The sequence below is a fragment of the Ahaetulla prasina genome, chromosome 11, assembly GCF_028640845.1.
Source record: "Ahaetulla prasina isolate Xishuangbanna chromosome 11, ASM2864084v1, whole genome shotgun sequence".
Classification (NCBI taxonomy): Eukaryota; Metazoa; Chordata; class Lepidosauria; order Squamata; family Colubridae; genus Ahaetulla; species Ahaetulla prasina.
Window position 1 is genome coordinate 2,160,308 of NC_080549.1, and position 14,681 is coordinate 2,174,988.

The 14,681-nt window shown below is 46.6% G+C and overlaps 1 protein-coding gene across 2 annotated transcripts in view; it reads right to left on the reverse strand.

The window, feature by feature from the left end:
- Positions 1 to 14,681, reverse strand: part of ARHGEF6 (Rac/Cdc42 guanine nucleotide exchange factor 6) — a 48,376-nt gene that overhangs the window by 31,980 nt on the left and 1,715 nt on the right. The window contains exons 2-3 of one of the 2 annotated variants that reach the window (XM_058154699.1): positions 10,023 to 10,106; positions 2,586 to 2,670 (exon numbers count right to left, since the gene is read on the reverse strand). In XM_058154699.1, coding sequence (XP_058010682.1) covers positions 2,586 to 2,670; positions 10,023 to 10,106 — 169 coding nt within the window. Of the gene's footprint in view, positions 1 to 2,585; positions 2,671 to 7,705; positions 8,262 to 10,022; positions 10,107 to 14,681 lie in introns of those variants that run through there. The other variant, XM_058154701.1, reaches the window with a different exon arrangement.

Sequence of the window (14,681 nt, forward strand, 5' to 3'; positions counted from 1 at the left end):
GTTCATGCGAACCAGTACGAACAGGCTAAATACCACCTCTGGACCTGGGTCACAAAAGTCTCTCCCTGTCCCAGCCTTCAGAAGAAAAAAAGGTGTGTTGCTAAGTATAACAGCTTTCAGCATCATATGGCGAGCCATTTCAGAAAGAGGGAAGTGTGGCTGGTTTATAAGTGTGGCGCCCACGTGCCAGCCTCTCTGTCAACCAGCTGGTGTCACAGATTGCATGAGTTGGAGAGGTATCTAGTCCAGCCCTGTTCTGGGCAGGAATTCATGAAAGCAGCGTTTCTCAATTTTAACCATTTTAAGATAGGTGGACCGACCTTCCATCCATCCATCCATCCATCCATCCATCCATCCATCCATCCATCCATGCTGTGTCTCCCTCCCTCCCTCCCTCCCTCCACCCATCCATGTTATATGTCTATCTAACCATCTATCATCCATCCATCAATTCATCAATTCATCCATCCATGCTATCTATATGTCTGTCTGTCCATCCATCCATCCATCCACCCATCCATGTCATAAGTCTGTCCATCCATCTATCATCCATCCATCAATTCATCCATGTTATCTATCTGCCTGTCTGTCTGTCCATCCATCCATCCATGCTATCTGTTTGTCTCCCTCCCTCCACCCATCCATATTATACGTCTATCTATCCATCTATCATCCATCCATCAATTCATCAATTCATCCATCCATGTTATCTAACTGTCTGTCCGTCCATCCATCCACCCATCCATGTTATATATCTGTCCATCCATCTATCATCCATCCATCAATTCATCCTTTTATCTATCTGCCTGTCTGTCCATCCATCCATCCATCCATCCATCCATCCATCCATCCATGCTATCTGTTTGTCTCCCTCCCTCCCACCCTCCCTCCACCCATCCATATTATATGTCTATCCATCTATCATCCATCCATCAATTCATCAATTCATCCATCCATGTTATCTATCTGTCTGTCCGTCCATCCATCCATCCACCCATCCATGTTATATGTCTGTCCATCCATCCATCCATCAATTCTTCCATCCATGTTATCTATCTATCTGCCTGTCTGTCCGTCCATCCATCCATCCAAGAAGTGGACATCAGAACACAGTGGCCAAGAAATAAACCAGCACTTGAGAAAGAGGCCTATTCAGCATGATCTGTTTCTGGTTTCAGGTATCAAATTATAACCTCTAACATTTTTTATTCAGCATCACAGGTGTTCTTGCCACCCCCACAGATATAAATATATAAATCTCCCCTGGTGAGACAGGATGGGAGCCTCTGGAAGACCTGCCATCTGTTTCACACCAAGCAGGACAACATAAAATCTATTCAGATATGCTTAGGAAGCCTCAATCCTTTCCTATATTCTTCAACTCGCTCTGAATCTTGTCAAAATCTAGCATCTGTTCAGTAGGATTCCACTGTTTGCATCTCCTAAAGCTTTTAGCTTTAAATAAAGATTTCACTGCGCATTACCAGCCCGACCATATCATGTTAAGTGGATCCTTGCCAAAGCCTCCAAGAATGATCTAAACAGTGGAGAAACAGTAGAGAAAATACTGACACGTGCATTTTACTCTATTAGCAGTCCAATGCTGAGAAAGAAAGAAAGAAAGAAAGAAAGAAAGAAAGAAAGAAAGAAAGAAAGAAAGAAAGAAAGAAAGATTTTGAGGAAGGAAGGAAGGAGAGAGATTCATTTTAAGGAAGGAAGGAGGGAAGGAAGGAAGGAAGGAGGGAGGAGGGAGGAGGAGGGAGGAGGGAGGAGGAGGAAAGAAAAGATTCATTTTGACAAAGAAAGGAAGGAAGGAAGGAAAGAGATTCATTTTGAGGAAGGACGGAAGGAAGGAAGACAGAAAGAAAGAAAAGATTCATTTTGATGAAGAAAGGAAGGAAGGAGATTCATCTTGAGGAAGGAAGGAAGGAAGGAAAGAAGGAAGGCAAGAGAAGGCAAGATTCATTTTGAGAAAGGATGGAAGGAAGAAAGAAAGAAAAGATTCATTTTGACAAAGAAAGGAAGGAAGAAAGGAAGGAAGGAGGGAAAGAAAAAAGAAATATTAATTTTGAGGAAGGAAAGAAGGAAGGAAGGAGAAAGAAAAGAAAATAATAAATAGGATACGAGAAAAGAACAAAACTGGAACATACTTTCATCTTTGAAAAGGAATAAGCAGCAGTTTCTATAGGAACAGCCGCATTTTTTCTTCTATTGTTCTTCTGCAAATAGATGGGGCTGGGTGTGTGTGTGTGTGTGTGTGGTGTGTGTAGATGCCCCACATTGTCAAGATAAAGTCTCTTTCAAGCCTAGCTTCACTCGTGAGTCCTCTCTGGACACGTCCTTGGCTTTTATTTAGCAACGACATGGAAAGTTTGCCTCTGTCTTCTCTCAATATTTCCCCCGCCTCCCAGAGCTGTTGCGATCACTTGCAAACCTGGCTTAGCTTTTTGAAACTAGCCACGGTTGGCTTTAGCGGGCTGCCCCGCCTGGAGAAAAATCTCTGGAGCTCAAAGCAAAGCTGGGAAACGAAGGCAAGAGACGTTTGCAGGAAAATATTGCGACAGTCCCCTTCTCTTCTGCCTTACCTTCCGTGGCTTTGTTGAGAGACAAAAGGGCAGTCAGTACTTTGGAGAAGTTTTCTCCCTCATAGAGATCGTGAGCATCAAACAGCTGAGAGAAAGACAAAAAAAAAGAAGAAGAAACATTAAGGCAACGTTTGCAGTTTAAGAATAGAATAGAATAACAGAACATCCAACTGAAAGAAAGCCAGAAACATTTCTATTAGGGATATTCACAAGAACATACACCAAAGAAATAAAATATCTGATTTTACACATTATAACAGCTGCACGAATAACATATGCATAACATTGGAAACAGGAAAAGACACCAACAGATGAAGAAGTGATAGGGAAAGTTTTAGAGTGTACCGAAATGGACAACTTAACAAAAGAAATGAAAGAGAAAGAAGAGACAGATTGTAATATAATCTGGAATAAATGGTATGAATGGCTTGAGACTAGAAATAAAGGAAAAAAATAAAGGGGAGAAATTAGAAATGTACAATATGTAAATAATAAATATATAAGAATCTAGAAAAGTAAAGCTATTAGTATTAGATAATGTAAATAAAGAAAAGGGGATAAGAAAGAAAATAAAATAATAAATGAGATATGGGGGGAAAGGTATAAAAGCGAAAGAAGACCACTAAGAAACGTTGTTTAAAAATAGGAGATATTTATATGTTGTGTGTTGTGTGTTTGTCAGATTGTATATCACAATAAAGCAATAAAAAGGTTTTTAAAAAAGAATAGAGTAGAATAGAAAATTCTTTATTGGCCAAGTGTGATTGGACATACAAGAAATTTGTCTTTGGTTCATAAGCTCTCAGCGTACATAAAAAACACATTCATCAAGAATCATAAGATTCAACAGTTAATGATAGTCATAGGATACTAAATAAGCAATCAAAATCATACTAGGAAACTAAATAAAGCAATATAAATCATAGAGATACAAAAGCAACAAGGTTGTCACCATAAGTAGAAGGAGATAGGTAATAGAAGAATAACACAGTCTTAGTAAATAGAATTTACTAATGTAATTTAGGAAATGCAATCCAAACGTTTAGAGCTGTTTCAGTTGCTGTGAATATGCAAAGCTCCACGTTTAGGGGCAGTCAACCTCACAATTTCTATTGCTAAGGCTGGAGGCTACAGAAAGAGCCCTTTTGGTGAGCCTGTTGTGGCCTGCCAGCAGCCAGCCGAGCTGGCAGCAGATTCGGACAGTGAGGAGGTTGGGGAGGAACATGGGCCAGTCCTGGAGTCTGGGGAAGGCTCTGATGAGGGCTCTGCGTTTGAGGCAGAGAGGAGGCCAGGGTCATATGCTAGCTATCAGCTGCCTTCGGAGTCTGACATCAGTGAGGCACACGAACACTGGAGCCTGTTCCCAGTGTGTGCATGCGCAGAGTTGCCAGACAAAGGGAACAGCTAAAGAACGTCGACTTGGGAGTAAAGCCACAAATGGACAATGAATGGCCCGTCCCAGAAGGAATAAAAGAGGAGCGGAAGGGGAGTGGAGTTTGCGGGAGACAATTAGTTTGCCTAATTGGTTCGTGACTCTCCGAGACTCTGGCCAAGTTTTGAAGATATCTGCCTGGCAGCTCCCCGAGCCAGATAAGGTCTGTGACTGTAAATTGTCCCTTGAAAGACTTTGCTGGACGTGAATGAGAGGAATTCACTGTTTGTTTGAAAAAAGGGGTTTTGTCGGGACCAGGAGCCTGCTTGGTGCTTTTTGGGGAAGCCCAGGTCAGAACAGAGTTTCCTAGAGATACTGGCTAGCAACAGGGGCTGCTGGGCCACCCCAAACCTTCCCTTTCTAATGATCAACCCAGCTTTCCCAACCCTCCAGATGTGCAGACTTCGATTCCCAGAATCCTCGGCCCAGAGGAGTGGAGAACGCTGGGATTTTCTAAAAACAAAACAAAAAACAACAACTGAAAAGCCATTGTCAATCAGCCAATCCCAACACTTTTAACATGGCACCATTCTGGCTTTTATTTTGGGATAGGTATAGATTTGTTTGAATTTTCCTCATTTTTTTTTCTCCTCCTGGTAGCAACTGGTTGGCTTTGGTGCATTTTTACTCCTTAAAACAGAGGCATGCAGAGCTCATTCAACCAAAACGGCAGCTCCACCATCTTCCAGAAAGACTGTTTTACTAAAGAGAGTTAAATTTTAAAAGTAACTTTTTTCTCCTTTACATCAGCTGTTTTTCAAAAAAAAAAACAACGCTACGCTTCTGTGGTTCTCTTTACTTACCCAGCCAGCCCAGGGCTGTTATGTGGCCTGGAGACTATAATTTAGAGTTCTAAAGAAAGGAATAGGAGTTTGTTTATCTGAAGGACGGTTTGCAAGGCCAAACTATAATCTATGCCACTCCATGATTCTGGATTGTGGTCCATATCTTCTCTGGCAGTTTGAGTACTAGAGGTATCTGGGGGCTTTCCTTTCCTGAGGCCACATTTATGGCCGATTTATGGCAGGATCAGTGCACGGTTTGGGAGGGAGCTATGTATTGGAATCCATTTTGTTCTTGCAAACAAGTCTAGTCCATTTTTCCAAGATTATTATCTACCCAAGACAGCACACAATTAAATAAGCACTCAGATACCGATACAATCAGAAACAAAATCACAGAGCGTTATTCCAAGGTTTGAAATAATCACGTAGTAGTATTCAACATAGGGGTATTTGAGGGGCTGCCACAAAGAAAGGGGGAGGGGTTTTTTTCATCTTATTCTTCAAAGCACCGGAAGGCAAGACAAGAAGCGAAGGATGGCAACAAATCAAGGAGAAAAGCAAACCTGGAATTAAGGAGAAATTTCCTGACAGTGAGGACAATTAACCAGTGGGACAGCTTGCCACCAGAAGTTGTAGGTGCGGCAACACTGGAGGTTTTTAAAGAAGAGATTGGAGAGTCATTTGTCCAGAATAGTATAGGATCTTTTGCTTGGGCAGGGGGTTGAACTAGAAGACCTCCAAGATCCCTTCCGGCTCTATTCTATTCTATGATTTCTCCCGTTAAGATGGACCAGGGATAGAATGTGCAACAGCAGTAGAAATGACTAATGAAAGGCTTCTTTGGGGGGGGGGAACCTTGAGCCCTTTTAAAAAAAGGGGGGAGAGGAAGGGACACCATCTGTGGCAGCATTCCACCATGTGCACAATTGGAAAAATTCCCTTTTTCTTCCCCTGAAACGCATTACTGGTCGCCTATATTTATGGAAGAATCATCATCCCTATATAGGAGATTAATCACGCTCAGATTATAAATGGCCACAATCCAACGCAGAGTCCCATCCCATCCAAACCAACCCAGAATGCCTGAATGAATTCAACTTCATTTATTGCCGGAAAGGTCCTTGCCATGGATCTAAAGACCTTTCGCTGGGTTTACTTCTCTGCGTAAGCAGCCAAATTCCCTTAAGACCAACCGATTTCTCTGCTCGATGGAACACTGTCAAAAGCAAGTGAAAAGAGAAGGAGCGACTGACCCTTTTTATCCTACGCTTTGCATTCGGGTTTTCCAGAAGTGAAAAAGAAAAATTAGATGGTTGCGGAGAGAGGTGGGTGGAATGGCCACGCCTTCTTGGCAGGAAAGCAACATGGGTAACAGATTAACAGAGTTGGAAGGGACCTTGCGGGTCATCTAGTCCAGGGGTCTCCAACCTTGGCAACTTTAAGCCTGGCTGGGGCATTCTGGGAGTTGAAGTCCTCCAGGCTTAAAGTTGCCAAGGTTGGAGACCCCTGATCTAGCCCAACCCCCTTGCCCAAGCAGGAGACCCTACATCTGCCTCTACCTAGGATTGAACTCACAACCTCCTGATTGTGAGGCAAGATCTCTAGAAAAGAGATCTTGTGGGGAGGGAGGGGAGAGTGGCCGATTGGGACCTGGAGAGCCACAGTAGGAAGAACCTCACAGAAGGAGCTGCTAGGCCTCACCCAGGCCCACCTGGAAGGTCTTCTGATGTCCTCCAGAACTTGCAAGTCCATCGAAGGGCATCTAGGCAGAGCTGAAACCATGGTGGATCTTCCCCCACTTGAATGTTTTGGCTCTGCCCCCCCCCTCCCACTCTTAAACAAGTAAGTTCTTCTCTGTTTAAGAGTCTAGAGCAGGGGGGTCTCCAAACGTGGCAATTTTAAGACTTGGCTGGCTGGGGGATTGTGGGAGTTGAAGTCCACAAGTCTGAAAAGTTGCCATGTTTGGGCGTTTGGATAGTTCCCCTCCCCAAGAAATGACATTGTGCAACTCTTCCAGCTTTTTCACCCTTCCAAGGGTCTCAAATGCCCCTTCCGGACTTTGGATAGTCAATCACCTTGCCTGCTCTTACAGAGAGATCTAGGACCCCCCCTCCCCCCCAGCTTCTTCCCTCTGTTCTCCCCCTTGTTTCTTCTGCCTCTTGGCTCCAGAAAAGCAATTTGGTTAAGGTGGAGAAATCATTAAGCTGTTTCTGGACCTGACAGCAGAATTCCCAAAAATGACCTCTAAGAGTGCAGGCTGAGCAAATGGATGGCAGCTCATCAAGCAAGGACCAAGGAGCCCATCCAGCTGGAAGTCCCCCTTCCCCCTTCCCTCCCCCACCCCATGGATAGAGAGCAAAGGCTATAAGCAGAGGATGGGCTTGGATGTCCAACCATCCCGCAAACTGGATCTGGAGGCGCCCCAGGGCTTCTGCACAGCTGCATCCGGCAAGAGGACGCCCTCCAGATGTGGAAGGGGGAGCCCCCCCGCGGCTGCCCGTCTTCGGGCTGCTGGGGCTCCCCTTGCAACATCTGGAGGGCATCGCAAGAAGACCCAGGGCCGTTAAGGGAAGAAAAGGGACAAGAGCTCCGCCGCAGCGGACTTCTTGTCCCTTGGGACCCTCAGGGGGGACGACGGGACGCCCCGAAAACCGGGCCAAAGGAGGGCCAAAGAAAAGGAAACTTGGCAAGGAAGGAGGAAGCGTCTTACCTGCGCTGGGGAAGCTTTGCGGGAAAGCAAACCCTGCAGGCCCCGGGAAGGAAGGGAGCAGGGCCAGGGGCGCACCGGGGAGCCCCTGCGCAGGTCGGGAGGCGCGGAGGGGATGCGGAGCGGACCGCGCAGCTGGAAGAGGAAGAGGAGGAAGAGAAGGAGGAAGAAGAAGAAGAAGAAGAGAAAGACTCACCCGTCCGTCCGATGGCTCAAGCGCTGCGCTGCGCTCTGTCTGCCCGGCCGCTGCTGCCTGCCTGCCTGCCTGCCTGCCTGCGATCGCGGAGCCCCGTTGGGCAGGGACGGCCTGACCCGGAGCTGGATCGCGGGCGGGCGGCGCAAAGCAGGGGAAGTGACAGGCGGCGGGAGCGGGAGGCAGCCAGCCAGCCAGCTAGGCAGCCAGGCAGGGGCGATGCTCCGGAGCGCCCCCTCCGCGCCGCCTGCTTCGACTGCCGGGGCCAGCGCCCTTGCCTTCTCCGGAGCCGGCCGCCCCTCTTGCGTCAAGGCATCCCCGGGAGGCGGGCAGGGGTCTCCGCGGGGTCCCGCTCAGCTCCCCAGCCCGGGCGGGGGTGATGATGATTATGATGATGATGGTGATATCTGCGGGGCTTGAATGGGAAAGATGCCTTCCCCCCCCCCCACACCAAGTCCCTGCCGGTCTGCCAGCGAGCAAACCTGTTTTACAACAACCTTGCGATGTAGGACAAGCAGGGAGACCCCGGCCTCCACGAACTCCACACACCCTCCCTTCTTGGAAACCAGTCTTCCAACCGGGTCGTTGCCCCGGATCTGCAAACACGGACAGATGGAGGGAGGGAGGGGAGGGGAGGGGAGGGGGTGATCAGGCTGCCGGCTGTTTAGCAATAAGCAGCTGGTTTCGGACGAAACCGTAGTTTCGGCCGCGATTTGGGATTGTAGAGAGAAGCGCGAGAAAGGGAAGCGGCCCCGGCGTTGCAAAATGTCATGTAACGTTACCCCCGGGAGGTGCTCAGTCCGGCAGAAGAGAACTTCTCTTTGGGGTGTGTGTGTGTGTGTCTCCGTTGGAACTCCCTGCCACTCGACTCGCCTGCCTGTTGCCCAGCCTGGCAGCCAATTGGAGTTAGACTTCTGCAGGGGAGGGGACGGGGGGGGGGTTCATGATCTACTTGGCAGCCTTGTTGGCAGGAGAGAAACTGGATGGGTGGGTGGTGGGATAGAGGCGGTGCCCCTTGGAAGCTGGTATTTTTCACATCCATTCTCTCCCCCCCCCCCCATTATCTCGGCTCAATGACAACCAGATGGAATCCAGACATCTGCTTCGGCTTTGCCCCTCCTTGCTCTGGGGCAGGAACTGAATCATTACCCAGAAACAAGCTGCCGCCTGGAACAATGGGAGTGGGCTGCGAAAGGGGGAGGAAGGGGGGGGAATCCCCTCCCCAGACTCGCATTTGGCACCTGGTGGGAGTTGGCGGTGCAGAGCTGCAACCAGCGGATTTTTCTTTTGTGGCGTTCTTCTCTTCCACGCCCTCCCACCCCAACTCCCCCCCCGTCTCCCCCCCCGCCCCCAGATGTGTCTGTAAACCCAGGAAGCGGAGCGGGGACAGGGAGCGGGCAGGAAGAAAAAAACCCACCCCACAGCCCTTGGGACGCTCAAAACAGGCCATTCTGGTTCTTGCATTAGCTGGACTCCGCAGAAGCGTCGAACTGGTGTCACGGCAGGGAAGAAGAGCCTCTGAGAATGTCTGAACTCGGAACTGGCCTCGCTACAAGAGAGCCACAGGACTGAGGAGCAGCTTCCAGGGCTGGAGATTGCCCAGGTTCAGAGAAATCCTCCCCAGTCCCAGCTCTCTCTTCTTCATCCGTCCATCCGTCCATCCATCCGTCCGTCCATCCATCCATCCATGTCTGTCTACCCACCCATCATTATCTATCCATCAATCCCTATCCATCCATCCATCCATCCATCCATCCATGTGTCTGTCTACCCATCCATTATTATCTATCTATCCATCCACCCATCTCTATCTATCCACCCACCTCTATCCATCTATCTATCTATCTATCTATCTATCTATCTATCTATCTATCTATCTATCTATCTATCTATCTATCTATCTATCCATGTGTCTGTCTACCCATCCATCATTATCTATCCATCCATCCATCCACCCATCTCTATCTATCTATCCACCCACCTCTATCTATCTATCTATCTGTCTGTCTGTCTGTCTATCTTTGCAAAATGTATTGGAGTCAGTTGCTGTTATTTCCAATGAAAGGCCAAGGTTGGTAATAAACCTCTTTCGTGAACCAAAATGGACTTATATTGTTTTGCAGAAGGAGGACCAAGCTGGCCCTCTACAGAAGCCATATACACCCCACTCTCAGTCTTTCTTCAACCCAAGGAAGACACCCTCAAGGGGTACCATTGGGTCAGGGCATCCGGTTGCAGCAGCTCTTCCTTACCGCCTCTCTGCCCACCCACCGCCCATCCATCCAAACCCTTCCCAGAACTGTGGTCTGTTGCTGCTTACCTCCACTTTCAACGCTGCACACCCATTTAAAAACTGTTGGATATTGCCAAGGCAGTCGGCTTCCGTCTTGGGCTCCAGGCAATACTAAAAAAGAACCAAAATCCGACAGTCAAGAGATTTGGAAGCTTGTGACAACTCCTGTCAGCTGGCTCACTTTTGTTCTCATAGAACATTACCCCGAGTGTTTGTAGAAGGAACGAGACAGCTTGGTGCTTCCTGGATTTTTCACAAGAAGATGGGCTGTGGGTGGGCGGGGGAAGGGGAGGACAAGCTGTCAGCTCAGGAAGAACCATGGAACAAATGAACCCAAAACCACCCAGAGCTTAGGGCGCCGAAGGCAGGTCCCATAAGATGTCCTCTTGCTAGGAAGAGAAAGCTTGTTGGAGATGTGAACTGGAAGAAGAGATCTGTCTGCCGAGCAATTCTGGAAACCTTTATGGGTGATGGACCAAGTGAATTCAACCTAGAAATAAGGAGAAATTTTCTGACCGTGAGAACAATCAACCCATGGAACAGAAGTTGCCTTAGGAAGATGTGGGAGCTTCAACCCTGGAGGCTTTCAAGGGGAGATTGGACTGCCATCTGTCAGAAATGGTGTAGGGTTCTCCTGCTTGGACTAGTTGACCTACAAGGTCCCTTCCAACTCTGTTTATCCATCCATCTATCTATCCATCCATCCATCCATCCATCCATCCATCCATCCATCCATCTATCTATCATTAGCATCAATGGAGATGGTCTTCTGCAGAGAGCTAGCTAGTTTGGAAGACAAGCGAGAATGTGCAAGTCCTTCAAGATGAAGGAGAAGGATCCTAGCAAGGAAGAGTAATTTCTTAGGTGGCTTCTGATCTGCTTGGTTGATTCAGTTGGGCTTCTTGGAAGCCAGTTGGATAGGAGATGCTACCCAGGAGACTTTGTCTCTGCTGCACCAGGATGTTGGTTAGCCTAATTTCAGGTGACAATGGCAATCTTTAAAGCCAGGTATGGAGCCTTGAATTTCAAAGACTTGCTCCCATGTAAATTTGATCCTTAAAAACTGTTACTGCTGCATTTGGACTAGGGTTGGCAAACCTTCTAATTATAATTCTGGTCTTTCTGGTTTTTGTTGCTCTGGTGGATTTTCTTTTTCTTTTGTTTCTTGAGAAACGGGGAAGTTCTTTGAAGAGAAGAAATGATGAGCATAACAACTCAACTCAAATGGAATAAATCATCTGAAACTGTCTTGCAAAGCCTGCGAGGACCTCCTCGGAACCTGAAAAACATCCTGCTGCATTCTTTGCTAGGATGCTGTTTGTGAAAGGTATTTCTGAAGAACTGCCATGAGAGGGGATGGGGGAAAAAAAATTGAGGTTGAGCGAAGGTTGTTTCATTTATAGATAGAATATTTTTTTTATTGGCCAAGTGTGATTGGAGACACAAGGAATTTGTCTTGGTGCATACGCCCTCAGTGTACATAAAAGAAAAGATACCTTCATCAAGATACAACACTTACAACGCTTAATGATAGTCATAGGCTACAATTAAGCAATCAGGAAAACAATATCAGTATAAATCGTAAAGATACAAGGAACAAAGTTAGTCATAAATGGCAGGAGATGGGAGATGGGAACGATGATAAACTGTTTCAACTCCTATCCTCAAAACGACGCTATAGAGCACTGCACAACTAGACACAAGAACAGTTTTTTCCTGAAGGCCATCACTCTGCTAAACAAATAATTCCTTCAACACTATCAAATGATTTACTAAATCTGCACTACTATTAATCTTCTCATCGTTCCCATCACCAATCTCTTTCCACTTATGACTGTATGACTGTAACTTTGTTGCTGGCAATCCTTATGATTTATATTGATATATTGACCATCATTGTGTTGTAAATGTTGTACCTTGATGAACGTATCTTTTCTTTTATGTACGCTGAGAGCATATGCACCAAGACAAATTCCTTGTGTGTCCAATCACACTTGGCCAATAAAAAAATTCTATTCTATTCTATTCTATTCTATTCTATTCTATTCTATTCTATTCTATTCTATTCTATTCGAAGATTAATAGTAGTGAAGACTTAGTGAATAGTCTGACAGTGTTGAGGGAATTACTTGTTTAGCAGAGTGATGGCCTTCGGGGAAAAAACTGTTCTTGTGTCTAGTGGGGAGGTGATGTTCAATTCTTTCATTTTGTTGCTGCTCTTAGCACAGTGATGGCGAACTTTATTGGCACTGAGTGCCCAAACCGGAATGTGTGTGCTTGTGCGCACGCCGGATTGCTGGAAACCCAAAGACCAGCTGGCCAGTGCACGCATGCCTGTTTTTTGGCCATTTTGTGGGCCGTTTTTGACCCAAAAACGCCCTGTAAATGCCCCCCAAAACACCCTGAAAATACCCTAGAAATGCCCTGTAAATGTCCCCCCCCCAAAAAAAAACCAGACAAAAAACAAGCTGTTTTCTGGGCCAAAAACGGCCTGGAAATGGCCCAGAAAAGGCCCAAAAAGGGAGACCAGAAGAGCAGTTGGAGACGGCGCATGTGCCCACAGAGAGGGCTCTGTGTGCTACCTCTGGCATGCGTGCCATAGGTTCACCATCACGGTCTTAGGATTTCCTGCTTTACTGATTGATCACCGATATTGGACTTGCCTCTGGCCATAACAGTCGTGGTTTAGAAGGATGTTTTTCAAAAGACGGCCATAAAATGAGTTAAGACGGTTTCAGGAATAAACAGATTTGCATTCGCCTAGCTTGCATATCGATCTGTCCAAACTGCAGATATATAATAATAATAATATCAGAGTTGGAAGGGACCTTGGAGGTCTTCTAGTCCAACCCCCTGCCCAGGCAGGAAACCCTACACCATTTCTGACAAATGGCTATCCAACATTTTCTTAAAAATTTCCATTGTTGGAGCATTCACAACTTCTGGAGGCAAGTTGTTCCACTGATTAATTGTTCTCACTGTCAGGAAATTTCTCCTTAGTTCTAAGTTGCTTCTCTCCTTGATTAGTTTCCATCCGTTGCTTCTTGTTCTACCCTCAGGTGCTTTGGAGAATAGCTTGACTCCCTCTTCTTTGGGGCAGCCCCTGAGATATTGGAACGCTGATATCAAGTCTCCCCTAGTCCTCCTTTTCATTAAACTAGACATACCGAGTTCCTGCAATCATTCTTCATATGCTTTAGCCTCCAGTCCCCTAATCCTCTTTGTTGCTCTTCTCCGCACTCTTTCTAGAGTGCAGAGTGCACTCATCCTTTTTACATCGTGGCGATGATATATTAGACTCCAATTCTCACACAGCCCTCCACTGTCTCTATCCTGGGCTTCAGATCATGGGAGCTCAGCTGACATCACTGTCAATCATTGGGGCAGAGGAGTTTCTCACACCCAATTGCATCACTGCGTGTTTAAAATGCAGCTCGTGGAATAAAATCCTTTTTTTGCTACCAGGCTCATGCCTAAAAACTCAGTCACTGTTGACAAGTCACAGGGGACTTCCCAGAATGGCTAACCCATAATTTCTAGATATAGCTTCACATGCTGAGTCTGGGATCCAAACCCAACAGCTTCAGGCCAAACGTGAAGAAGAGGTATTGATCTGCAGCAGGCCTGAGTCAGTGTTTTGCAAACAAATGCCCCCCCCCTCCACGCCCGAGCTCTTCGGCTAAAAATAAAAAGGAGACTTTACTTTCAGCAATTCTGGTTAAGCACATCCCAAGGAAGATGGCTTGTCCGAAGTCAGACAGACAATGACTCCGTCCTTCAGGAGCCCTCGAGCACTTCAGAATGGCTGCAGAACCAGGAATGTTGGCTTCACAAATTATAGTTCCTTGTTTTTGAGCAGAGCTCAATGTAACAAAAGGACTTGCGAAGTGCAGGATGAGGAGACCCAAGGGAAAGGGACGGTCCTTCTGTGCATTTCATACTTTTTTAAAAAAACCTTTTAAAAATGATTGTTTATATCCCACCCTTCTTGTTGTTGTTAGTTGCGAAGTTGTGTCTGACCCATCGCGACCCCATGGACAATGTTCCTCCAGGCTTTCCTGTCCTCCACCATCCCCTGGAGTCCATTGAAGCTCACGCCGACTGCTTCAGTGACTCCATCCAGCCACCTCGTTCTCTGTCGTCCCCTTCTTCTTTTGCCCTCCATCGTTCCCAGCATTCGGCTCTTCTCCAGTGAGTCCTTCTTTCTCATTAGATGGCCAAAGTATTTGAGTTTCCTCTTCAGGATCTGGCCTTCTAAAGAACAGTCAAGATTGATCTCCTCTAGGACTGACTTGTTTGTTCGCCTTGCAGTCCAAGGGACTCGCAGGAGTCTTCTCCAAGGAAGGTCATTGTAAGGGGCGTGCATTAGTGCACCTGCACGCCTACAGTCCCTGTCCTAATATTCCTTTTTTACTTACTCTTTTCCTGTATCCAAATTATGTTTATACTTTTACCTTATATATGATTGACAAAATAAATAAAATAAAGATTTAACGGATTGAGCTGTGCAAGTAAAACTGGAATCAAAATACCATCACTCTGTGTGCCAGGGGTCTCCAACCTTGGCAACTTTAAGCCTGGTGGACGTCAACTCCCAGAATCTCCCAGCCAGCAAAGCTGGCTGGGGAATTCTGGGAGTTGACGTCCACCAGGCTTAAAGTTGCCAAGGTTGGAAACTCCTGCTGT